The sequence below is a fragment of the Sinohyriopsis cumingii genome, chromosome 4 (assembly GCF_028554795.1).
Source record: "Sinohyriopsis cumingii isolate HCF-2022 chromosome 4, ASM2855479v2, whole genome shotgun sequence".
NCBI lineage: Eukaryota > Metazoa > Mollusca > Bivalvia > Unionida > Unionidae > Sinohyriopsis > Sinohyriopsis cumingii.
In genome coordinates, this window is record NC_142964.1 from 133191896 (window position 1) to 133219870 (window position 27975).

The following is a 27975-nucleotide window of genomic DNA, read 5'->3' on the forward strand; positions in this document are numbered from 1 at the left end:
AACTGAGCTTATTCAGACAATATAATTCAAATAGCTTGGTATATAAGGAAGCTGAGCTTATTCAGACAATATAATTCAAATAGCTTGGTATTAAAGCAAATTGAGCTTATTCAGACAATATAATTCAAGTAGCTTGGTATATAAGGAAGCTGAGCTTATTCAGACAATATAATTCAAGTAGCTTGGTATATAAGGAAGTTGAGTTTATTCAGACAATATAATTCAAATAGCTTGGTATAAAAGGAAACTGAGCTTATTCAGACAATATAATTCAAGTAGCTTGGTATATAAGGAAGTTGAGCTTATTCAGACAATATAATTCAAGTAGCTTGGTATATAAGGAAGTTGAGCTTATTCAGACAATATAATTCAAATAGCTTGGTATATAAGGAAACTGAGCTTATTCAGACAATATAATTCAAGTAGCTTGGTATATAAGGAAGTTGAGCTTATTCAGACAATATAATTCAAGTAGCTTGGTATATAAGGAAACTGAGCTTATTCAGACAATATAATTCAAGTAGCTTGGTATATAAGGAAGTTGAGCTTATTCAGACAATATAATTCAAATAGCTTGGTATAAAAGGAAACTGAGCTTATTCAGACAATATAATTCAAGTAGCTTGGTATGTATGGAAGTTGAGCTTATTCAGACAATATAATTCAAATAGCTTGGTATATAAGGAAGCTGAGCTTATTCAGACAATATAATTCAAATAGCTTGGTATAAAAGGAAGTTGAGCTTATTCAGACAATATAATTCAAATAGCTTGGTATATAAGGAAACTGAGCTTATTCAGACAATATAATTCAAGCAGCTTGGTATATAAGGAAACTGAGCTTATTCAGACAATATAATTCAAGTAGCTTGGTATATAAGGAAACTGAGCTTATTCAGACAATATAATTCAAGTAGCTTGGTATATAAGGAAGCTGAGCTTATTCAGACAATATAATTCAAATAGCTTGGTATTAAAGCAAATTGAGCTTATTCAGACAATATAATTCAAGTAGCTTGGTATATAAGGAAGCTGAGCTTATTCAGACAATATAATTCAAGTAGCTTGGTATATAAGGAAGTTGAGTTTATTCAGACAATATAATTCAAATAGCTTGGTATAAAAGGAAACTGAGCTTATTCAGACAATATAATTCAAATAGCTTGGTATATAAGGAAGTTGAGCTTATTCAGACAATATAATTCAAATAGCTTGGTATAAAAGGAAACTGAGCTTATTCAGACAATACAATTCAAATAGCTTGGTATATAAGGAAGTTGAGCTTATTCAGACAATATAATTCAAATAGCTTGGTATATAAGGAAACTGAGCTTATTCAGACAATATAATTCAAGTAGCTTGGTATATAAGGAAACTGAGCTTATTCAGACAATATAATTCAAGCAGCTTGGTATATAAGGAAGTTGAGCTTATTCAGACAATATAATTCAAATAGCTTGGTATTAAAGCAAGTTGAGCTTATTCAGACAATATAATTCAAGTAGCTTGGTATAAAAGGAAGCTGAGCTTATTCAGACAATATAATTCAAGTAGCTTGGTATAAAAGGAAACTGAGCTTATTCAGACAATATAATTCAAATAGCTTGGTATATAAGGAAGCTGAGCTTATTCAGACAATATAATTCAAATAGCTTGGTATAAAAGGAAACTGAGCTTATTCAGACAATATAATTCAAATAGCTTGGTATATAAGGAAGTTGAGCTTATTCAGACAATATGATTCAAATAGCTTGGTATAAAAGGAAACTGAGCTTATTCAGACAATATAATTCAAGTAGCTTGGTATATAAGGAAGTTGAGCTTATTCAGACAATATGATTCAAATAGCTTGGTATATAAGGAAGTTGAGCTTATTCAGACAATATGATTCAAATAGCTTGGTATATAAGGAAGTTGAGCTTATTCAGACAATATAATTCAAATAGCTTGGTATATAAGGAAGCTGAGCTTATTCAGACAATATAATTCAAATAGCTTGGTATAAAAGGAAACTGAGCTTATTCAGACAATATAATTCAAATAGCTTGGTATATAAGGAAGCTGAGCTTATTCAGACAATATAATTCAAATAGCTTGGTATATAAGGAAGTTGAGCTTATTCAGACAATATAATTCAAATAGCTTGGTATATAAGGAAGCTGAGCTTATTCAGACAATATAATTCAAATAGCTTGGTATAAAAGGAAACTGAGCTTATTCAGACAATATAATTCAAGTAGCTTGGTATATAAGGAAACTGAGCTTATTCAGACAATATAATTCAAATAGCTTGGTATAAAAGGAAACTGAGCTTATTCAGACAATATAATTCAAATAGCTTGGTATATAAGGAAGCTGAGCTTATTCAGACAATATAATTCAAATAGCTTGGTATATAAGGAAGTTGAGCTTATTCAGACAATATAATTCAAATAGCTTGGTATATAAGGAAGCTGAGCTTATTCAGACAATATAATTCAAATAGCTTGGTATAAAAGGAAACTGAGCTTATTCAGACAATATAATTCAAGTAGCTTGGTATATAAGGAAACTGAGCTTATTCAGACAATATAATTCAAATAGCTTGGTATAAAAGGAAACTGAGCTTATTCAGACAATATAATTCAAATAGCTTGGTATTAAAGCAAGTTGAGCTTATTCAGACAATATAATTCAAGTAGCTTGGTGTATAAGGAAGCTGAGCTTATTCAGACAATATAATTCAAGTAGCTTGGTATATAAGGAAGCTGAGCTTATTCAGACAATATAATTCAAATAGCTTGGTATAAAAGGAAACTGAGCTTATTCAGACAATATAATTCAAATAGCTTGGTATTAAAGCAAGTTGAGCTTATTCAGACAATATAATTCAAGTAGCTTGGTGTATAAGGAGGCTGAGCTTATTCAGACAATATAATTCAAGTAGCTTGGTATATAAGGAAGTTTAGCTTATTCAGACAATATAATTCAAATAGCTTGGTATAAAAGGAAACTGAGCTTATTCAGACAATATAATTCAAATAGCTTGGTATATAAGGAAGTTGAGCTTATTCAGACAATATAATTCAAATAGCTTGGTATATAAGGAAGCTGAGCTTATTCAGACAATATAATTCAAATAGCTTGGTATAAAAGGAAACTGAGCTTATTCAGACAATATAATTCAAATAGCTTGGTATATAAGGAAGTTGAGCTTATTCAGACAATATGATTCAAATAGCTTGGTATATAAGGAAGCTGAGCTTATTCAGACAATATAATTCAAATAGCTTGGTATATAAGGAAGTTGAGCTTATTCAGACAATATAATTCAAATAGCTTGGTATATAAGGAAGCTGAGCTTATTCAGACAATATAATTCAAATAGCTTGGTATATAAGGAAGTTGAGCTTATTCAGACAATATAATTCAAATAGCTTGGTATATAAGGAAGCTGAGCTTATTCAGACAATATAATTCAAATAGCTTGGTATATAAGGAAGTTGAGCTTATTCAGACAATATAATTCAAATAGCTTGGTATAAAAGGAAACTGAGCTTATTCAGACAATATAATTCAAGTAGCTTGGTATATAAGGAAACTGAGCTTATTCAGACAATATAATTCAAATAGCTTGGTATAAAAGGAAACTGAGCTTATTCAGACAATATAATTCAAATAGCTTGGTATAAAAGGAAGTTGAGCTTATTCAGACAATATAATTCAAATAGCTTGGTATATAAAGAAGTTGAGCTTATTCAGACAATATAATTCAAGTAGCTTGGTATGTATGGAAGTGGTTAGATCATATTATTCTTTCAAAAATTGGTTGTAGAGTGGGACACTTGACATGAGAAGTCAAACTAAGGATGGCTTGGCATAAAATACTGGAAGGTTGCCTGAACAAGACTGACACTAGAAGATATTGTCTAAATAAGACTGACACTAGAAGATAGTGTCTGAATAAGACTGACACTAGGAGATAGTGATTAAGACTAATACCAGAAGATAGTGTCAGAATAAGACTGACACTAGATTATAGTGCCTGAATAAGACTGACACAAGAAGATAGTGTCTAAATAAGACTGACACTAGAAGATATTGCCTGAAAAAGACTCACACTAGAAGATAGTGATTGAGTAACACTAACATCAGAAGATGGTGCCACAATAAGACTGATACTAGATTATAGTGCCTGAATAAGACTGACACTAGAAAATAGTGTCAGAATAAGACTGACACTAGAAGATAGTGACTGATTAAGACTAACACCAGAAGATATTGCTGGAATATGACTGACACTAGGCAATAGTGACTGAGTAAGGATAACACCAGAAGATAGTGCCAAAATAAGACTGACACTAGAAGGTAGTGACTAAGACTAACACCAATAGATAAGTGCCAGACTAAGACTGACACTATAAGATAGTGACTGAGTAAGGCTAATACCAGAAGATAAGTGCCAAAATAAGGCTGACACTAGAAGATAGTGACTGAGTATTGATATCACCAGAGGATAGTGCCAAAATAAGACTGACACTAGAAGATAGTGCTGGAATAAGACTGACACCCAAAGATAATGACTGAGTAAGACTAACACCAGAAGATAGTTCCAAAATAAGACTGACACCAGAAGATAGTGACTGAGTAAGATTAACACCAGAGGATAGTGCCAAAATAAGACTGACACTAGAAGATAGCAACTGAGTAAGACTGACACCAGAAGATAGTTCCAAAATAAGACTGACACCAGAAGATAGTGACTGAGTAAGACTGACACCCGAAGATAGTGACTGAGTAAGACTGACACCAGAAGATAGTGCCAAAATAAGACTGACACTAGAAGATAGTGACTGAGTAAGACTAACACCAGAGGATAGTGCCAAAATAAGACTGACACTAGAAGATAGCGACTGAGTAAGACTAACACCAGAGGATAGTGCCAAAATAAGACTGACACTAGAAGATAGCGACTGAGTAAGACTGACACCAGAAGATAGTTTCAAAATAAGACTGACACCAGAAGATAGTGACTGAGTAAGAATGACACCATAAGATAGTGACTAAGACTAACACCAGAGGATAGTGAATATTGTCATTCTGTGTTCACATTTAGTTGCATTACAGAGTTGTGGTTACCTGCATATTGCATGAATTATGGCAGCTCCAGAGGGTTGTAATTATCAGTTTGCAGCTCTTGCCTGAACCAGATATAAACCACTATAGGTGTATATGTATGTGTACATGTATGTGTTAACAAAGTGCATCAGATGGGGATCAGACTAAATTACTGTAGCTTCACATTGATAAGGCCAATGATAACAATGTTAAATTCTAGTGCATCAATTATTGATACAAACCATGCTTGTTATACAGTATATACAGTGGTACTAATAAATAAATACCTTGTTAATAATTTATACAGTGGTAATAAATGTGAGGTACTGTGACATATAAATTATCAGGCAAGAATTTCAAACATTAGGATTATTTTAATTCCATGGAATTAATGAATTAATACATCATTGTGTATAATTGAAAACCATTGTATATATGATTCACTACCAAGGTATAAATTAATTGATACCACAGTATATATACTTAAATACCATGGTATATATGATTTGGTACCTTGGTATATATTATTTAATATCATGGTGTGTTCTCACCATATACATAATTAAATACAACACTATATATGATTAAATACCATGGTATATATTATTTAATATCATGGTGTGGTCTTACGGTATGTATAATTAAATTAAATATGATTAAATACCATAGTATATACTATTTGAGATAATCATATATATATTCATTAATTTCAATTAATGCATTGATATTAGATATAAAAGTGATACTGATACATACAACCTTATGTACCATAAAGGTCATGATATCTGTACTAAGGTATGAATTGATACATACCATGGTACAAATAATGTATTACTACAGTCTTAAATAATATATGTCATGGTGTATAGTGCCCAATACTAACAAGGATACAGACTGGTAATATACTGTCTTAAATATATCTATCATGGTGTATAGTGCCTAATGCTAACAAACATTGATACAGACTGAAAATATACTGTCTTGCCAAATAGTGTCTATCATGGTGTTTAGTGCCCAGTTCTAATATGGATACAGACTGATAATATACTATCTTGATTGGTATTCAACCTGTATCACAAAGAACAAATGTTTTTCTAGTGTAACTTTTTATTATTCCATAGATTCCGGAGAATGATGAAGAGTTCAGCATTATCTTGACAGGAGCTACACAGGGAGCAAGGGTGGAGAACGGAGTTGTCAGAGTCATAATTCTTGCAAATGACGCACCTATTAGATTTCAACAGGTGATGCTTCAGTCATGGTATTTTTAAAATAACTTCCAGTAGTATAGTGGACTACAGAATTATAGCCAGCATTACCTGCTTGTGTGATTGACCGAGTTTCTACTAAATTTATGTCAAAATTTACTTTTAATGATGTGTCTGTATGTAACGACTTGTCTCTGTGTAAATGACTTGTCTTTGTAAATGACTTGTCTCTCTGAAAACGAATTGTCTATGCAAATTAATCGTCTCTGAGAAAATGACTTGTCTCTGAGTTGTTTTTGTGAAAATGACTTGTCTCTTTATAAATAAATTGTCTATGTAAATGAATTGTCTCTGTGAAAATGACTTGTCTCTATTTGAGTTGTTTTTGTGAAAATGACTTGTCTCTTAATAAATGACTTGTCTCTATGTAAATCAATAGTCTGTGTAAATGACTTTTGTCTCTTTAAATGACTATGTAAATGACTTGTGTAAGTGAAAATGACTTGTCTCTGTGGAAATGATTTGTCTCTATGTAAATGACTTGTTTCTGAAAATGACTTGTCTATGTAAATGACTTGCCTCTACATACATGAGTTCTCTGAAAATGACTTGTCTCTATGTAAATGACTTATCCTTGTCAAAATGACTCATCTCTATGTAAATTACTTGTCTCTGTAAATGATTTGTCTCCATGTAAATTACTTGTCTCTATGCAAATGACTTGTCTTTATGTAAATGGCATGTCTCTGTATAAATGACTTGTCTATTTCAATGACTTGTCTCTTTGAAAATAAGAATCCTCTCTGTGAATGACTTGTCTCTATGTAGATGACTTTTCTCTGTGAAATGCCCTGTTTCTATTTAAATGACTTGTTTGATTCATGAAATTCTGTTCAGTAGCTGAAGTTTGATTTGGATTTTTGAAAGATATTTTTGTTTCTTTTTTTGTTATAGCTTAAAATTATTATGTTCTCTTTTAAATCTTGTAACAGGCAGAGTACCGATTTGATGAGGGATCAGGGACAAAAACAGTGAGTATCAATGTCTATAGAGGTCTTGCATTGGATGGAAGTACAAGAATTGGTGGCATCGATTCCACAGCATCCGTGAACTTTTTCTTTCTATCCAACACAGCTGTCAGTGGTCAGGACTTCCAGAGCCAGTATGGGCAGGACAATGGACGTGTAGCTTTTGCTCCTGGTCAGACAGTAGCCAGTATCAGCTTTGACATTATTGATGATTCAGAACCTGAAATGGCAGAATCATTCCAGGTAATGTAGTGTCATTGTTTTGCAGTCTGTTGGTTTTAAATGGCTACCAAACAATGAATTTGATGTCCTGTTTAATATAAAGTTCTACATAGTATATGTTAACTCTGGTCCCACAGACTAAGTTGCTTACCAAAAAGTCTTTCTTTATTAATTTTTCATGTTAAATGTATTGTTATTGTTGTTATTATTATCATTAATATAGGTGGTAAAAGCAATGACAGTGATGAAAATATGATTTTAATAAGTATTAATGTGAAAATTTGTTGATCATTATTTTGAAATCCTCTTGGTTAAAAACATGTTATCAACATTTTTTGCAAGTCATAACCAGGTTGAATGTACTCATGCCACAATTATGTTTCCACAGGTGTTATTATCCAGTCCCAAAGGGGATGTAGTCCTGTTGTCTCCTAGTCAAGCAACAATTGTCATCAATGCCAATGATGAACCAAATGGTGTCCTTAGTTTCCGCTCTCCCAATTTCATCTCTTCCCCAATCAAATTAGTAAATGAGGACAGTCCACAAAGCATAATCTTTGATATTGTCAGGACTGGAGGATCATTTGGAATCATCACAGTAGAGTGGGAAATTTTGCATAATGATACTGCGGTTGGAAATGTTTCATTGGATCTGACACCAGTCCGAGGGACACTTACTTTTCAGACAGGACAAAGAGAGACACAGTTGATTATTAATGTGGTGTCGGACACAATACCTGAGCCCACAGAGCAGTTTTTAGTGAGATTGATTCCAGAGACTGTCCAAGGTGGTGCCAAAGTGGAGGGTATTATCTGGGGAATTATAGTAGTGGAGGACAGTGATAATTTTTATGGAATTGTGGAATTTGCCAATCAAAGTGAGCAGAAAATACTAACGGTAAGTACCTCAACACTGATATGATTACAGCATTATTAGGATATCATAGTGCAATGTCCTAATAATTGGAAATAGAACAGCTCAGTATACCATGTGGTAAGGGAACTAAACTGTTTTCCAATCACTGTATCTTTTCAGTATAATGTAAATTGGTACATCCAATGAGTGATTGATTATTGGTACATCCAGTATAAGTGATTGATTATTGGTACATCCAGTATCAGCGATTGATAATTGGTACATCCATATCAGTGATTGATTATTGGTACATCCAATATCAGTGATTGATTATTGGTACATCCAGTGAGTGATTGATTATTGGTACATCCAGTATCAGTGATTGATTATTGGTACATCCAGTATCAGTGATTGATTATTGGTACATCCAGTATCAGTGATTGATAATTGGTACATCCAATATCAGTGACTGATTATTGGTACATCCATTATCAGTGATTAATTATTGGTACATCCAGTATCAGTCATTGATTAATAGTACATCCAGTATCAGTAATTGATTATTGGTACATCCAGTATCAGTGATTGATTATTGGTGCATCCAATATCAGTGATTAATTATTGGTACATCCAGTATCAGTGATTGATTAATAGTACATCCAGTATCAGTGATTGATTATTGGTACATCCAGTGTCAGTGATTGATTATTGGTACATCCAGTGTCAGTGATTGATTATTGGTACATCCAGTGTCAGTGATTGATTATTGGTACATCCAGTATCAGTGATTGATTATTGGTACATCCAGTATCAGTGATTGATTATTGGCACATCCAGTATCAGTGATTGATTATTGGTACATCCAGTATCAGTGATTGATTATTGGTACATCCAGTGTCAGTGATTGATTATTGGTACATCCAGTATCAGTGATTGATTATTGGTACATCCAGTGTCCTTTTTACTAAAGACTGAAATGACACATCCAAAAACATGATGTCATAGCTGTTCATTTCATGTAATGCTCTTTCCTATGAATGTGTATTGCAACAAAAAGCTGTTTGTTTTAATATGAATTTCTTGGAATGTTTTAAGCATTTATTCATTACCATTACTTGAAATCTATTGCAGCAATAGTAACATTCTTTGAAAAGTTACTACTAGGACCTGATAAGTTACTACTGGAACCTGATAAGTCCTGGTTTGGGGCTGACAAGCAGGCAACAATGTCAAATGCTGGCCGATAAACTTCACTAAGAAAGTATTGACTGTGTTTGTGATATCCCAGTCTGTCAGGTTTTTATTTTGACCAGTTCATGCTTTCTTCTTTACCAAAAATTTCACTGAACCTAGGGGCTTTAATAAGGGATGAAAAGGTCAATATTTAAATCCCCTTGTCAACAGAGTTATGAGTATAAAACACATGGCCCATTCATTAATTTCTTCACTGGTATGTTTGTTCATTTGACACTGATGTCACTTTCTATATCTTGGATCCTATTTCACTTGTGCTTATCACATTTGTTATGTGAATGTATCTTAGGAAGAGTACCTCAGTCATACCAAAAGCAGATCACTGTGACCTTTTAATGCTTGCGTATTTTACAAATTTGTTCATATCACCATCCCACATCTTTGATCCCATTTGACTAAATCCATTATTATTTGATAATTTGATGCATCTCAGGAAGAGCAATTCACCCAAAGTACATTGTTGGGACTTTTGTAAGTTTTCTTTAACCTTCAGTTCTTGATGTACTATAAAACACTGATCCAATCCAATGAGTTTGTGTTTCGGAACTTGATAACATGCTGCATATCTCAGGCCCCATTTCACCCACATTTGCCAAGAGTACACATCGGAATGTGTGTTAAGAAAAGTAACTCAGCTGTGTTACAAATATGTCACTATGATTTACATTTCATGATTTATTAAGATCTTAGACCTCTTTTGCTTACAGATATAAAAATTCATATGTTTAGAAGTCTTTAGAACAGTAATTCATTGACACCAAACATAGCTCTCTGTAGCCTATTTCTTTTCTTTACCAGTTTTCTCACCAAAAGACATTTACCCATGCCTTGACATTAAAAGCCCAACATCTATCAAACTGGGAATATGGGTTCAACTTGACAATAAGTACATTCTTTTGCAAAAAGCAGGTGACTGTTACCATCTCACTTTAGTGAATACATGTACCTCTCTAAAAATCTATTTTTAAACTTAACCCAGTACACCTCTAACAAAAGTGTCTTCACCTTCAATCAAACTTTACAACTTCAGATGCATCTTCTGTTTGTAACAGCGCTATGTTTCCAAGATTAGGTCATCATGACCCATTTTTATTTTTTGCTTAACATCATCCCTGAACTGGATTTTGCATGATATCTTTTAACAGTGTCAGCTTTACTTTCATGAAACTTGATGTCATGATACATGTTCACTGAGTTATAATTTGGTGTACTTAAGTGAGTAAGTGTGAACAAAGTTAAGTCAGTGTAATCCGTTTTATATGTTTGACATGCATGTACATTTCAAGTAATATACATTTTTACCAATATATTCTACACCATAAGCCTTTCTTCACTATCCAAAGTTACAGAATCACATCATATAATCTTGTTGGTATGTACAGGATGAAGTACAGTGAAATTAATCATTGGTTAGCAGATGCATGTTTTATAGAAACACCTTGTTGACATTTAAATTACATTCATGTTTTATAGAAACACCTTGTTGACATTTAAATTACATTCATGTTTTATAGAAACACCTTGTTGACATTTAAATTACATTCATGTTTTATAGAAACACCTTGTTCACATTTAAATTACATTCATGTTTTTAATATTTAGAGCAATATTTTATTGGAAAATTAAAAAAAGAGATACACAAACTAAAGGCCTAAAATATATGTACCTTATAAGTCAGCTCCAAATGCATACAGCATAGACCCTGATCTGATATCAGATCATATGTTAGCAGATCAGGGTCTGTATTGTTTGTTTTAATTACTACTCCTAACAAACTGCCCCCAGATCTGCTGGTGAATAATATTGGACAACATATATGAATCTAGTATGCAGCTGGATCAGACTTTTGTTAAGTGAGCATATAAAGTATATGACAGGATTTCATACTGTTACCCATAGGTCAAGGTCACAGGGGACTTAATAAATGTAATTTTTTTATATATAGATCTACTATTTTTGTATCTGAAATGAGGTTGTTATAGAAAGACCTTATCTGAAATGAGGTTGTTATAGAAAGACCTTATCTGAAATGAGGTTGTTATAGAAAGACCTTATCTGAAATGAGGTTGTTATAGAAAGACCTTATTTACCTGAATGTAATTGGAAGCATGAGGATTTGTTTTATTGAAGCTGTTGAAAGTTCTTTTGATAACAATACACATGTAAATCTTTTTCATTTTGTTCATTGATGATTCTATTTTAAATTCCTCTTGCACTATTAATTTACATGTTTTTCAGACATCTTTTCCTCGGATTTTGCAACTGACAGTCATTAGGACAGGGGGTACTGCAGGAAGACTTTCTGTTAACATTTCAGTCACTTATCAACAGTCAGGAGTGGTAGTCTCTGGTAAATATAATGGGTTTCAGTGGTCTTAGAAGGTACAACCTTGATGTCAATTTTTTTGTTCAAGGTTTGACTTTGTAAAAAATATCTTATGTGGGAGACTCTTGTAATTATATGCACATCATAGGGTGGAGCATATGATGATGTCTGTCCATGCATCCATCCTTCCTGTTGTAATTATACACCCAGCATGGGGTGGAGAATATAGTGATGTCTGTCCATGCATCCATCCTTCCTGTTGTAATTATACACCCAGCATGGGGTGGAACATATAGTGATGTCTGTTTATACATCCATCCTGTTCCCTAATTAATTTCTCCATACTCACTTGAGTTCTCCACCATCTTTATTAGCAAGCTCTGTAAACACCTTGCATTCGTTATAAAGGAAGGAGACTTAAATATTTCTGGGTCAGAATATCAAAGATCAGGAAGGGTATTGATGTAATGTTGATAAAGATCAGGAAGGGCATTGATGTAATGTTGATAAAGATCAGGAAGGGCATTGATGTAATGTTGATAAAGATCAGGAAGGGCATTGATGTAATGTTGATAAAGATCAGGAAGGGCATTGATGTAATGTTGATAAAGATCAGGAAGGGCATTGATGTAATGTTGATAAAGATCAGGAAGGGCATTGATGTAATGTTGATAAAGATCAGGAAGGGCATTGATGTAATGTTGATAAAGATCAGGAAGGGCATTGATGTAATGTTGATAAAGATCAGGAAGGGTATTGATGTAATGTTGATAGAGTGGCAGGGCATTGATATAGTGTTGATAAAGTGGCAGGGCATTGATATAGTGTTGATAAAGTGGCAGGGAATTGATACAGCATTGATAAAGTGGCAGGGGATTCATTTAGTGTTGATAAAGATCAGGCAGGGCATTCATATGGTGTTGATAAAGATGGGACATGGCATTGATATTGTGTTGATAAAGTGGCATGGCATTGATATAGTGTTGATAAAGTGGCCAGGATTTGATATAGTGTTGATGAAGTGGTGGGACATTGATATAGTGTTGATAAAGTGGCAGGGCATTGATATAGTGTTGATAAAGTGTCAGGGCATTGATATAGTGTTGATAAAGTGTCAGGGCATTGATATAGTGTTGATAAAGTGGCGGGGCATTGATATGGTGTTGATAAAATGGCAGGGCATTGATATAGTGTTGATAAAGTGGCAGGGCATTGATATAGTGTTGATAAAGTGGCAGGGCATTGATATAGTGTTGATAAAGTGGTGGGGCATTGATGTAATGTTGATAAAGATCAGGAAGGGTATTGATATAGTGTTGATTAAGATCAGTCAGGGCATTGATATAGTGTCGATAAAGTGGCTGGTCCAGGATAGCCAGGTACATCTTGCATATAAACAGGTCTGAGTTACTGAACTGTTGTGAGGAACATCAGATTCAATACAAAAGCATAGTTACCTGTATGAGCTTTAGTAAATGAATAAAGTATTTATATTTTAAACAATGCAATTGCATTTGTGTGCTTATCTGAATAAAATAGCAAGTAGTCTGAAATGTTCTTTGTTTTCAATGTCACATGACTCTAGGTAAATCATACTGAAGCCAATTCAAAATGCACATCACAATATAAACTGAAACACATTTACACATTGTATGCTACAATATCAAAGTCTGGCCATTCATAATCACATTCCAGACTCTACCAATCTGTCCACATCAGTGATCTAATTCAGCCATGGTCCAAGTATCTTGCTATCTGTGAGGAAAGCAACCATTTTATTACTGCCATATCTGCATGAAAGTCTCCAATATCTGGTCCGGCTGACTTTCTCAGTAGTTGCTGATACAAATTGACTTGCTGCAGACTTGTTTTCAGACTGGTTTTAATAAAGTTAGCAGTTGAAAATCCCATCTCACATGTACTGCTGGGGGGTGAAATGGTGAACAAATACTCCCTAAACATGTCTCCATTAAGGAGAAGACTGTACACTGCCAGGAGCTGACTGTCAGTGGTCTTACATACATTTTCAGTTGATGTCCAAGGTTGTGTCTTTTTTGTCCTGTGTCCAGTGTGTGAAACATTCATTGACTTAACAGTTCCAGACTACCAGTACATGGATTTCATCTCCTTATTCCTGAAACTAAATCTCCTCCATGTCAATTGGCCATGCATGGAAATTGAAAAACTGCAACACTTTCATGGGGGACATGCTGAGATTTCTGAACCTCTCCTGGATGTTCTTGATGGAATTGTCAATCATCAGGCAACAGTCCCTAAAATCCACTTCAGATGTAGAACCAGTGACATCTGTATCATTAAAATGTAGGGTCAAAGTACTCAATGGAAATTTTCATGTATTTCCTGGCAGGGTTTTTGATACTACCATTAGAATAAGACAAAATTCTGTCTGTTTTTGCAACTCAGTAACAAGCTTATCCTCAAACTAAAATCACCCTGATAGCTTTTCTACTATGGGCATATAGTCTAAATGGAAATACAGACATGAAAGAAAGAACCTTGACAGAAGTCAGAATTTTGTGGAAGTCACTTCCTCTATTAGCTTCATCAGCTCTGTTCCCTGTATCTATGCAGCAGATGAACATTCACAGATTTTTTCAACAGCTTTCCGACCTTGTTCCTTGACATTAAGAAGTATTTCATTGAAGAGAAGTGTGCAAGTTCAAATACATGCACAATTTCACTCAGCTCACTCCTTGTCTTTGAAGAGATATGTTAAAGTCAAACACCCTTTTTTATTGTATCTTTAATGTTGGTAATGTATGACACTGATTTGTTTGCATTAAAAATAGCTAGTTCAAGCAACACAGTGCATTCCTACTGCAGAAGCAATAACATAATTTTACACTTTGTTTAAGAAAATAGTTTCATTTCTGCAGTTTTGGAAACCTAAGAGGTCCAAGAGGCTACTGACAAGTTATCTCTTGGGTCTGGTGGGGAAGGTCCCAGGAGGCTTCTGACAAGTTTATCTCTTGGGTCTGGCGGGGAAGGTCCCAGACCTAAGACCACTGCTCTTTTCATGCCCTCTCAGGTCACTGCAACTGAAGGTAGAAAAATGGTTTCCACACAGTTATATTAGTTCTGCTTCACAGACCAGGACTAAAATTTGTGGATAACTTGCACCGGGAGTAAGAAGTAGCCCATTGATTTTAGGGTCAAAAAGCCATTGTCACTGTGACTCAAGGAGGAAAATGGTTTCTGCACAATAAGTTTAGTTTCAGAATAAACACTTTAACCATAGGTACAGCTCATCAAGATCAATGATGCCTGATGCGTGCCTTCATAGAGAATGTATAATGTACCCTTTATGGTATTCTTGTTATAGGAAAAATGCATTTTTGGCCACATGAATTGTTTATACACAGTGAAATGTTTGTGAAGGTAAAGTGATCTGCCCCAATTCATGTATCATTTGTTTGTATGGACACATCCAAATCCATAGCTATGAGAAGATTTGCAGGCCCAAAAGCCTTAAATGTGTGCTGTCACCCCATAATTAGAATGGTCATATTTTCAAAAATGAAATAAAATTTGGAAAAAATAACTTGTTTGGTGTTTATTTTAATTTTTTGAAGGAATGTACTGGTTTAGTTTCACATTGCCAGGTTTTCATTATTTCCATTGTTGAGGCCTAAAGCATATTTAAATGAGGCTTTTACTTTCCTCCTCATCCATTACACATATTGGCTGGTTTCCCTCCTCATCCATTATGCCCCTTGGTTGGTTTCCCTCCTCATTCATTATACTCATTGGCTGGTTCCCATCTTCACCAATTGCACCCTTTCCTTTCCTCAGGTGCCAATTATTATGCCCCTTGGCTGGTTTCCCTCCTCATTCATTATGCTCATTGGCTGGTTTCCATCTTTACTCATTATGCCCCTTGGCTGGTTTCCCTCCTCAGGCATTACACCCTTTGGCTGGTTTCCCTCCTTAGTCATTATACCCCTGCATAGACCCAAATATTGTGTTGCTTCCCCTCTATATAAAGTGTACAGTTAATTGATCAGATATATTTAGCTTCTCCATATTGAAGTTAACTGTAGTTATGAGGTAACACCGGTTACTCTAACTGTTTGTATATATTCTCAATCTACTTCATTGATTTTTATATTTGCACATATTCTGTGTGATATTTACTAATAAATTTGGTAAATTTACCTTTTGTGCATTTTTTTCTGTAGTATATTACTACACTTTGACCATTTCTTTTAGATTGGGATGGTAATTCAGGAAGGCTACCTAACCAATTACCAATTATGATTTTTTTTGTGGAATGATTTAACTTTGATCCCAAAGCTTTGTCAGAACTGCTGAAGAGAAATTATGTATGTTTGAAAGAGTTCCACCTCTAATGAAATTTGCACAGTATTCTATATATTGTATTTTTTTATCACTTTTTTGTCATTAGGAACTTAAATACTGTATTATTCTTGTAATATTACCATTTTCATTAATTTTCTTCATTGTGTCTCCATCAATATGACACATAGTGAACTCTCTTATCTATCAGATCTTTCAATGCAAAATTGATTTGCTTTAACACCATTAATTTGCACCTGAAAACTATTTTTATTTGTCATTTTTGCATGTATCTTTTGTGGTCATTCTTTGCTTGTAAGAACCACTGTGCTGATCAGTGTAGTTCATTATCAGACGTGACCACTGTCACTGAACATTAAATATGTCAAGACTAATTTTTTTTAAAAATATCTTAATTTATACTTTTGTTTGATCCTTTCTTCTGCTGAACAATTGATGTAATCATACTCTTTCAGAATGTGAAAATATAGAATATAGAAGAAATCTTTATTGAGCGAAAGTCAGTTTTACAAAACCTTGTCACAGTATTACCTGATTTTTTTTTGTCTGTCATTAGCATCAGCTTGCTTAGTTCTCATTGATGTATGGTATTTAATGTCACATTGATTTGCCTTGAAAAATAATTTAATTATCAAATTAGTTTTGCAAGAAAACTAATTTGGTTGAGAACAGTCATAAAGGCTCTCAAATCATATTGCATGTGTAAGTACAGGGAAAATATCAAACCAAGATCAAATGTTGACATTTTTACAGAATTCCATATTCTCCAGTCTTGAAACTCCATTTGAAAGTCAGAAAGAGAGGTCCCTTAAAAAATTTTCAAATTTTTTTGTTTGTTTTATATTATCAGGTGTTTTGGAGCAGACAGAACTGGTGGTAATGATGTATAATGCCCTGAATCTAGCCACAGTACAGGTTCAGCTACTGGCGTCTGCTTTCCTCCAAGTTGGAGGAAGATTTGTTGCCACCCTCACTGGTGTCTATCTTGTACAAGGTGAGGTTATATCCTCCATTTTAGTGATCTTATAAAAAAAAATAGCTTTTGAAAATTTAAGCATTGGTGAAATTTTGTATTATTTTGTTCAGTTTTTCTCCATTGTTACAAATTTTATAAGCAGCTTGGGGAAAAAAATCTATTCAAGAAAAGTATATACAGAAATATTGACCTTTGTTCAGTTTAGATTTTGTAATAAAAATGCATAATTTTAAATGTAGTGGTTAGTTTTTAGTACATTTACTGCATGAATAATGACTGGTAATTGAATTAATTTAAAATTCTTTGTTAGAAATATTTGAGAAGTGAAGTGAAATGATCCAGTCAAGATAGCAGTTGTACAGTGAAACCCCTCAAAATCTGACCCCTGATATTCCCAAATCCTCTTCAGATAAAAAGTTTATCTTGTTCCTGAATTTTTACTTCATCATTATAATCGTTTTTAACCAGTGAACCCCAGCCCCATCTGCTCTGAAAACCGAAAAAATTTTAGGTAACAAATTTTGATTATAAAGTTTACAATATCTCATAAAAGTCACTTGAAACTTGGAATGTACTTCAGCAGCTAAATTCCATATAACATTGACACTGAGTGTCCATAAATATTCTGTGGTTAAACATTAGGTGAAACATACACCTAACACATGCTGGGTCAGATCATTTATGGTTAGCAAATATATTGTAGGTTTATCTGTGAGTCATTGACCCAGTCAAATGAAGTAAAAGCAAGGCAATACTTGAAACGTGTCGATACAGATTAGAGCCCACAATTAATAGGCTAATTCACAATCTTTTCACATTAAAGAGGGTACAGCTTTTGAGACAAATTGTTACTAATTAAATACTTGTAGATATGCCAATTAAGAAGGATTACATTAACCAGTTTATTGTCTAATGACGATTAATGCTATTTCTTTGTATAAATGTGGCCTCACTTTTCGTACTTTGCCAACGGAGACTGACAGAACAGTATTTGGAAGAAATGTATGTTTTTCAACTAATTTTTAATTGCATGTTTAAAAATTAAACAGCTTTCTTAATTATTTGCACTATGACTCACACAGACACAGAAACATTCACTATTTCACATGCACACATGCACATAATTAGACCCTCTCTCAAATCATGTGAAAAAATTAATGTTTTTTTTTTTAACTTTAAAATTTATGCAATTTTGATATTAAAAATTAAGGCTGATACTAAAACCTGTAAAAACTGAAGATTTAATTTGATTCCAATGGCTTTAAGTTTGTACGGGTTTCACTGAATTTCATATTCCTTTTATAAGGAATTTATTTAAAATGAGATCAAAATTAAAATATAAAGCAAATATATTTGTTGGTGAATTTCAGAAGCAGCATCTTGAGTTGTCAATTCACAGGTTCCAAGAAAAGCTCGATCTTTTGATGTAATGATTCAGAATATTTTGGTTGGTAAATAAAATCTGATTTGCCAAATCTTAATCCAAAATATCTTGTTCAAGGAAGATTTTTACTTTGGACAATTTCACCTCAAGAATTAGATCAAGAGAGAGTTACAGCCATACCTGTGCTGGAAAAACACCTCTTGCAAGAGACAACATGTCTTACAAGACCAGAAGTGTAATTCTGTATATGATATTTTAGATGTTCAGAAAAGCGTATTAAGGAGCACCTTTCTTCAGATACTGTTCTGTTTTGGTTCTCATAGATTGTCTTTTAACACAGCTTCCACTGTAATTGTCAAGATGCAGGTTTCATGGAATGAATTTTTAAAATCTGATATCATATTTCTCACACAGACATCCCAAATGTAACATACAACAGCCCCAATCTTGGTACTATGATCGTGGTGACAGTGCCAGTAACAACAGCAGATGCAAATGGAGAGATTGGATTTCAAGATACCAATGATGTGGTGGTCGATGAACCAGACCAAGCACCTAAGAGGGTAAATTGTTAACTGATTTTGTTTCACCTGTGTTGAATGATGCTTAGAGAAAAGTATGCATTAGGGGTTGATGACAGTTTCCAGGTTTTAAAAAAATGCCATTGAACTCTTTTATCAAGGACTCATGTCAGATTGATTTGAATCTTTAAGACAAAACACCAAAGTTTCTCAGAACAGATTGCTAAAAAAAACAAAAAAAACTAATTTTGTTCTGGAAATTGTGTAGACCTTTTAGAGTAGAAATAACTAAAGGAGTTGACACAAGACTACATCAGATTTTATTGCTTCCATATAAAGATGAAAATGTATGTTTATCCCTCCTTAATGCATTCATTTGACTACAGTGTTGAAGGGTAACATACAAGCTTATTCCAGTTGTCATATCTAGTCAAATCCCTCCTTGTTGCATTCATTTGACTACAGTGTTGAAGGATAACATGGAAGCTTATTCCAGTTGTCATATCTAGTCAAATCCCTCCTTATTTCATTCATTTCACTAGTGTTGAAGGGTAACATACAAGCTTATTCCAGCTGTCATATCTAGTCAAATCCCTCCTTAATGCATTCATTTGACTAGTGTTGAAGGGTAACATATGTACAAGCTTATTCCAGCTGTCATATCTAGTCAAATCCCTCCTTAATGCATTCATTTGACTAGTGTTGAAGGGTAACATATGTACAAGCTTATTCCAGTTGTCATATCCAGTCCAATCCCTCCTTATTGCATTCATTTGACTAGTGTTGAAGGGTAACATGCAAGCTTATTCCAGTTGTCATATCTAGTCAAATCCCTCCTTATTTCATTCATTTGACTAGTGTTGAAGGGTAACATACAAGCTTATTCCAGCTGTCATATCTAGTCAAATCCCTCCTTACTGCATTCATTTGACTAGTGTTGAAGGGTAACATATGTACAAGCTTATTCCAGTTGTCATATCCAGTCCAATCCCACCTTATTTCATTCATTTGACTACAGTGTTGAAGGGTAACATACAAGCTTATTGCAGTTGTCATATCTAGTCCAATCCCTCCTTATTGCATTCATTTGACTAGTGTTGAAGGATAGCATACAAGCTTATTCCAGCTGTTATATCTAGTCAAATCCCTCCTTAATGCATTCATTTGACTAGTGTTGAAGGGTAACATATGTACAAGCTTATTGCAGTTGTCATATCTAGTCAAATCCCTCCTTAATGCATTCATTTGACTAGTGTTGAAGGGTAACATATGTACAAGCTTATTGTAGTTGTCATATCTAGTCAAATCCCTCCTTATTGCATTCATTTGACTACAGTGTTGAAGGGTAACATACAAGCTTATTGCAGTTGTCATATCTAGTCAAATCCCTCCTTACTGCATTCATTTGACTACAGTGTTGAAGGGTAACATACAAGCTTATTCCAGTTGTCATATCCAGTCCAATCCCTCCTTACTGCATTCATTTGACTACAGTGTTGAAGGGTAACATACAAGCTTATTCCAGTTGTCATATCTAGTCAAATCCCTCCTTATTGCATTCATTTGACTACAGTGTTGAAGGGTAGCATACAAGCTTATTGCAGTTGTCATATCTAGTCAAATCCCTCCTTATTGCATTCATTTGACTACAGTGTTGAAGGGTAGCATACAAGCTTATTGCAGTTGTCATATCTAGTCCAATCCCTCCTTATTGCATTCATTTGACTAGTGTTGAAGGGTAACATATGTACAAGCTTATTCTAGTTGTCATATCTAGTCCAATCCCTCCTTATTGCATTCATTTGACTAGTGTTGAAGGGTAACATATGTACAAGCTTATTCTAGTTGTCATATCTAGTCAAATCCCTCCTTATTGCATTCATTTGACTACAGTGTTGAAGGGTAACTTACAAGCTTATTCCAGTTGTCATATCTAGTCAAATCCCTCCTTATTGCATTCATTTGACTACAGTGTAACATGCAAGCTTATTCCAGTTGTCATATCTAGTCAAATCCCTCCTTATTGCATTCATTTGACTAGTGTTGAAGGGTAATGTACAAGCTTATTCCAGTTGTCATATCTAGTCAAATCCCTCCTTATTGCATTCATTTGACTACAGTGTTGAAGGGTAATGTACAAGCTTATTGCAGTTGTCATACCTAGTCAAATCCCTCCTTATTGCATTCATTTGACTACAGTGTTGAAGGGTAACATGCAAGCTTATTCCAGTTGTCATATCTAGTTAAATCCCTCCTTACTGCATTCATTTGACTACAGTGTTGAAGGGTAACATATGTACAAGCTTATTGCAGTTGTCATATCCAGTCCAATCCCTCCTTATTGCATTCATTTGACTAGTGTTGAAGGATAACATATGTACAAGCTTATTCCAGTTGTCATATCTAGTCAAATCCCTCCTTAATGCATTCATTTGACTACAGTGTTGAAGGGTAACATATGTACAAGCTTATTCCAGTTGTCATATCCAGTCCAATCCCTCCTTATTGCATTCATTTGACTAGTGTTGAAGGGTAACATGCAAGCTTATTCCAGTTGTCATATCCAGTCCAATCCCTCCTTATTGCATTCATTTGACTACAGTGTTGAAGGGTAACATGCAAGCTTATTCCAGTTGTCATATCTAGTCAAATCCCTCCTTACTGCATTCATTTGACTACAGTGTTGAAGGGTAACATATGTACAAGCTTATTGCAGTTGTCATATCCAGTCCAATCCCTCCTTATTGCATTCATTTGACTACAGTGTTGAAGGGTAACATGCAAGCTTATTCCAGTTGTCATATCTAGTCAAATCCCTCTTATTGCATTCATTTGACTAGTGTTGAAGGGTAACATATGTACAAGCTTATTGCAGTTGTCATATCCAGTCCAATCCCTCCTTATTGCATTCATTTGACTACAGTGTTGAAGGGTAGCATACAAGCTTATTGCAGTTGTCATATTTAGTCAAATCCCTCCTTATTGCATTCATTTGACTACAGTGTTGAAAGGTAACATGCAAGCTTATTCCAGTTGTCATATCTAGTCAAATCCCTCCTTACTGCATTCATTTGACTACAGTGTTGAAGGATAACATACAAGCTTATTCCAGTTGTCATATCGAGTCAAATCCCTCCTTATTGCATTCATTTGACTACAGTGTTGAAGGGTAACATATGTACAAGCTTATTGCAGTTGTCATATCCAGTCCAATCCCTCCTTATTGCATTCATTTGACTACAGTGTTAAAGGGTAACTTACAAGCTTATTCCAGTTGTCATATTTAGTCAAATCCCTCCTTATTGCCTTCATTTGACTACAGTGTTGAAGGGTAACATATGTATAAGCTTATTGCAGTTGTCATATCCAGTCCAATCCCTCCTTACTGCACTCATTTGACTACAGTTTTGAAGGGTAACATGCAAGCTTATTCCAGTTGTCATATCTAGTCAAATCCCTCTTATTGCATTCATTTGACTAGTGTTGAAGGGTAACATATGTACAAGCTTATTGCAGTTGTCATATTTAGTCAAATCCCTCCTTATTGCATTCATTTGACTACAGTGTTGAAGGGTAACATACAAGCTTATTCCAGTTGTCATATCAAGTCAAATCCCTCCTTATTGCCTTCATTTGACTACAGTGTTGAAGGGTAACATATGTACAAGCTTATTGCAGTTGTCATATCCAGTCCAATCCCTCCTTATTGCATTCATTTGACTACAGTGTTGAAGGGTAACATATGTACAAGCTTATTGCAGTTGTCATATCCAGTCCAATCCCTCCTTATTGCATTCATTTGACTACAGTGTTGAAGGGTAACATGCAAGCTTATTCCAGTTGTCATATCTAGTTAAATCCTTCCTTACTGCATTCATTTGACTACAGTGTTGAAGGGTAACATGCAAGCTTATTCTAGTTGTCATATCTAGTCAAATCCCTCCTTATTGCATTCATTTGACTACAGTGTTGAAGGATAACATGCAAGCTTATTCCAGTTGTCATATCTAGTCAAATCCCTCCTTACTGCATTCATTTGACTAGTGTTGAAGGGTAACATGCAAGCCTATTCCAGTTGTCATATCTAGTCAAATCCCTCCTTATTGCATTCATTTGACTACAGTGTTGAAGGGTAGCATACAAGCTTATTGCAGTTGTCATATTTAGTCAAATCCCTCCTTATTGCATTCATTTGACTACAGTGTTGAAGGGTAACATATGTACAAGCTTAGTGCAGTTGTCATATCCAGTCCAATCCCTCCTTATTGCATTCATTTGACTAGTGTTGAAGGGTAACATATGTACAAGCTTATTGTAGTTGTCATATCTAGTCAAATCCCTCCTTTCTGCATTCATTTGACTACAGTGTTGAAGGGTAACATGCAAGCTTATTCTAGTTGTCATATCTAGTCAAATCCCTCCTTACTGCATTCATTTGACTACAGTGTTGAAGGGTAACATGCAAGCTTATTCTAGTTGTCATATCTAGTCAAATCCCTCCTTATTGCATTCATTTGACTACAGTGTTGAAGGATAACATATGTACAAGCTTATTCCAGTTGTCATATCTAGTCAAATCCCTCCTTACTGCATTCATTTGACTACAGTGTTGAAGGATAACATATGTACAAGCTTATTGCAGTTGTCATATCCAGTCCAATCCCTCCTTATTGCATTCATTTGACTACAGTGTTGAAGGGTAACTTACAATCTTATTCCAGTTGTCATATCTAGTCAAATCCCTCCTTATTGCCTTCATTTGACTACAGTGTTGAAGGGTAACATATGTACAAGCTTATTGCAGTTGTCATATCCAGTCCAATCCCTCCTTATTGCATTCATTTGACTACAGTGTTGAAGGGTAACTTACAATCTTATTCCAGTTGTCATATCTAGTCAAATCCCTCATTAATGCATTCATGGACTATTCATGACACAGGCATATGTGATAAAATGTAATGACATTATACATGGTAAGTTATACAAATTACATTATCAGTACAATAATTGCAAATCAATAATCAGGTTCAGAAGTAAACCTAACAGTGACCAAGAAGAATCCTACAGTACTAAACATTTCTAAAAAATGCAGTTTTATATTACTAATATAAATCCAATGCTAAGTCACAAACAAGAATAGAAAATATTTGCATTATACTACGTAAATCGAAGCTACATAGCAAACATACAAAAACAAACGTGGTAGTACAATAGTTATAACTTATACGCAAGAGATTAATAATTTACATACCACTACTGCTGAAGATGTGCAAGTCCTTAAAGTAGACTGCTCACTGACAAGACATTCCGTAATGTGAAGATTTAGTCTTATGGTGAGGCATTTATACACAGACGAAGTCGTCTTGCATTGTCTGTGCGCTGGAATCATTCAGTTTTTCCCATTGAAAGTACTTCGCACATGTGGCATAGGATGAAACGAACTCACTATTTTGAAATATTCTACAATTTACATAAATCACCCTCGGGTATCGTTGTACCACAAAAAACAAAACCTGAGTACATGTATTTAATAAATAAAAGGATTTTTACAATTCCATGACAAGTCACCATAAGAAAAATTAGTCCTGATCATTTGAAATAGCTCTAATCTTATCATTTGTTAATTACAAAATGTTCTAAACTGTAATATATCATGAATGTACAGCCAGTTTATAATTTCACAATTGTGTGGTACACACTTGGTTTCAAGGTTATTTTTTATTTTATTTTTGTCATCAAGAGTACAATTTTGAGGTATTTATTGGGGGTGGGGGAACTGGGCTAAATTACAACTTCGTACTACCTATGTTGATTTTAACATAGGATTCCTCTTATATTCAAGATTTTAGAAGTATGTAGTGGCTCAATTTCATGCCAAGACTTGTTTTATTTAATTTAAAAATGTTGAATTTCAAAGCTTCAGAACTTATGTTCTGAAAATTATCTCAGAATTATTAAAAAATATGATTCTAAGAAGTTAACTATTTGACATATTTTAATTAAACAACACTAAATGATTGTTTTAAAAATAAATAAAATTTAGAAAAAAGAAAGAAGAAAGAAACAAACAAATATCTTTTATATGCTATGCATGTTTTGCCCAAAAGAATGCTACTGAATTATAGTGTAAAGGTACGCTCCTCACTTGCAAGGGGTGTGGGTTGATTGGCAAATTATACCTTCTTTCAAGGTGTCCACTTTTTTTGGTTCTCATTATCTAGGAGATGATCACCCTTGGTGCTATTGCCCAGTTCGAGTAAACTTATAGGTGGAATAAATAGAGATCTGAGCAGATATATAGAACAGAATGACATGAGCCCCCGTACGAAAAGAATAAAAATTTAATCAATTAAATAAATACTGGAGATAATACAGTACATTAGGAAGATGCACTTCTTTGGAATAAATTTTTCACCAAATTTCAAAACACAAATATATTTATATAAATAGCCGATCTGTTTTACTGATAGAATTAGTCATCTTACGATCAAGTGAACAATCAAAGTCGTTGCCTTGTACAATTGCATAACCTGCTTAGCTCTGGTTCCCTACAATTTCACTGTAGTGTTCTCTGTTCTTTTGCCCATTCTTTTCTTCCTTTTTCTTTCCTCTCTCCAACTTCCTACTGCTTCACCTCCCTTTGGTCCTTTTTCTTTGTGTGGATAGGTGGTTATGTAAGCATGTAGATACACAGCCAATTGATTGCGTCAGTGCGTAGGTACATCTGATGATATGTCAGAAGAGCTATTTTCTCCTTTTAAAATAAACAAAAAGCAACCTAAATTTTCCATTGGTTATCCTACTGGGAATAGATCATTCCTCCCCCTCTCATTATCAGATCTTACTATCAGCACTCAAACAGACACCAAAGGCTATTTAGTCCGGTCAAGCATGGCAGACCAAAACAATCCTAGTTTCATAAAATTAATGTATTTCCTAATGGCTATAATGGTTCCACTTTTGTCTCAATTACACAAATGAATGAAAGAAATTCATTACAGGTTGTAATTTTTCTATTTCAGCAAATACACACATTCAAGTCTTTAACATACGTGAACTCATTTAAGATTGGTGAATTCAAACATATTCCTGTAACTTATATCAACTAAAGTAATACATGAAATCTTAGAATGCCCAATTCCTATACAAACAAGACGACAAATTCAAACAATTTGTCAATCTTATATAAAGAAGATTATTGTATGAATTCCTATATATATAAACTCAACAGTTATACTCTTATTAAGAGAATTGATTATGAATTTAAACAAACTAAATTCATGCACATATTATCAAATAATTCAAGCAAAACATTATATTGGCATAAACAAATTTCAGGAAATTTTGATGCAGATACTATGTGTTTTCTTTCTCTAACAGCCAAATTGTGACCGTTGAACTTTCAGTCCTCTGGTCCCTTCGACAAGTGTTTTACGAGAGAGAATATCTTTCAAATTCCTCTTGGATCCATGTACATTTTCTCTTGCAGCAAAGCTTAGACTAATTGATTTTTTTCGATGTGGCGATATTTAAACTAGGAAATTTAGTGTAGAAAACATGCCCCTTATTTAGCATAACCAATCAGGATTAAATATATTTACTGCCTTTTATAACTAGGTGCCAAATTGGGGTCAATTTGACCTTCTGTGTTGCAACTAACAATTTATGGAAATCTTCAATTTTTGACAGTTCCACCATGAAATCGAAGTTTAACTGTGTCCCTAATAGTTCGTCTGACTGCTATATAAACAACACTAACATCCCCGACCAGATATTTAGAAATTCTTGCAGTATAGCTGTTTAACAAGCACCTGTCTCCATATATCTAATTAATTGTTCTCTGGTCTCAAACTAATGTGTTCTTCATAAATCGATAGAAATTTGCCCCCTCACATATAGGTTTTGCCTTTAAATCAATAGAAATCATAGAAATACAATTTTTAAAAAGATATAGGATGTGCAATTGAAATTGTGTAAAATCCAAGATTTTGTTTGCAATATATGGAATATTAATAAATAATCAAGTACACAGGTACATAAGATTTACATAAAACACCGTCAAAAGGGAAATACCTAACCTGGAATAAAGTTGCCTGTACGACAGCTGATATAATCTGGCTTGGAATATAGCTGCCTGCATGACAGCTGTATAACATAGCTTGGAATATAGCTGTCCACATGACAGCTGATATAACCTGGTTTGGAATATAGCTGCTCTCATGACAGCCAAAATAACCCAGCATTTAGCAGATGCAGCTTTAATCAGAAATTCATATATATATATATATATATATATATATATATATATATATATATATATATATATATATATATATATATGTAAGTATATATGTATATATGTGTGTGTGTGTGTGTGTGCGTGCGCAAACTATTAGAGATAAGCTTGACACCACAATTTCAACTGACTCGTCGTCACCATACAGTTGGGATACAGAATTGATGAAGAGTGCACCAAAGTCATGCGAGCTTGATCCAATCACAACATCACTGCTGCTTGAGTGCTTATATCCAGTATTGCCTTCACTAACCGATGCTATTAATACCTCTCTCTCATCCGGGGAATTCCCATCATTTTTCAAAACTGCCATTGTAAAGCCTCTGCTTAGGAAACCAACACTAGACCATAACGATTTAAAGAACTACCACCCAGTTTCTAATCTCCCATTCATATCATAAATCTTAGAAAAGGTTGTTCTATCCCAGCTTGTGTCTCATCTGAATTCAAACAGTCTTTTGAGCAATGTA

At 34.1% G+C, this 27975-nt stretch overlaps 1 protein-coding gene across 1 annotated transcript in view; it reads left to right on the top strand.

Moving 5' to 3' along the window:
- The window catches only part of LOC149802116 (adhesion G protein-coupled receptor V1-like), a 513020-nt gene that overhangs the window by 23873 nt on the left and 461172 nt on the right, over positions 1 to 27975 (top strand). Inside the window, exons 6-12 of the mRNA XM_089956897.1 lie at positions 6218 to 6340; positions 7297 to 7575; positions 7943 to 8452; positions 11903 to 12014; positions 14060 to 14281; positions 17179 to 17322; positions 19103 to 19251. Of these exons, the coding sequence (XP_089813023.1) occupies positions 6218 to 6340; positions 7297 to 7575; positions 7943 to 8452; positions 11903 to 12014; positions 14060 to 14281; positions 17179 to 17322; positions 19103 to 19251 (1539 nt within the window). The remainder of the gene's footprint in view (positions 1 to 6217; positions 6341 to 7296; positions 7576 to 7942; positions 8453 to 11902; positions 12015 to 14059; positions 14282 to 17178; positions 17323 to 19102; positions 19252 to 27975) is intronic.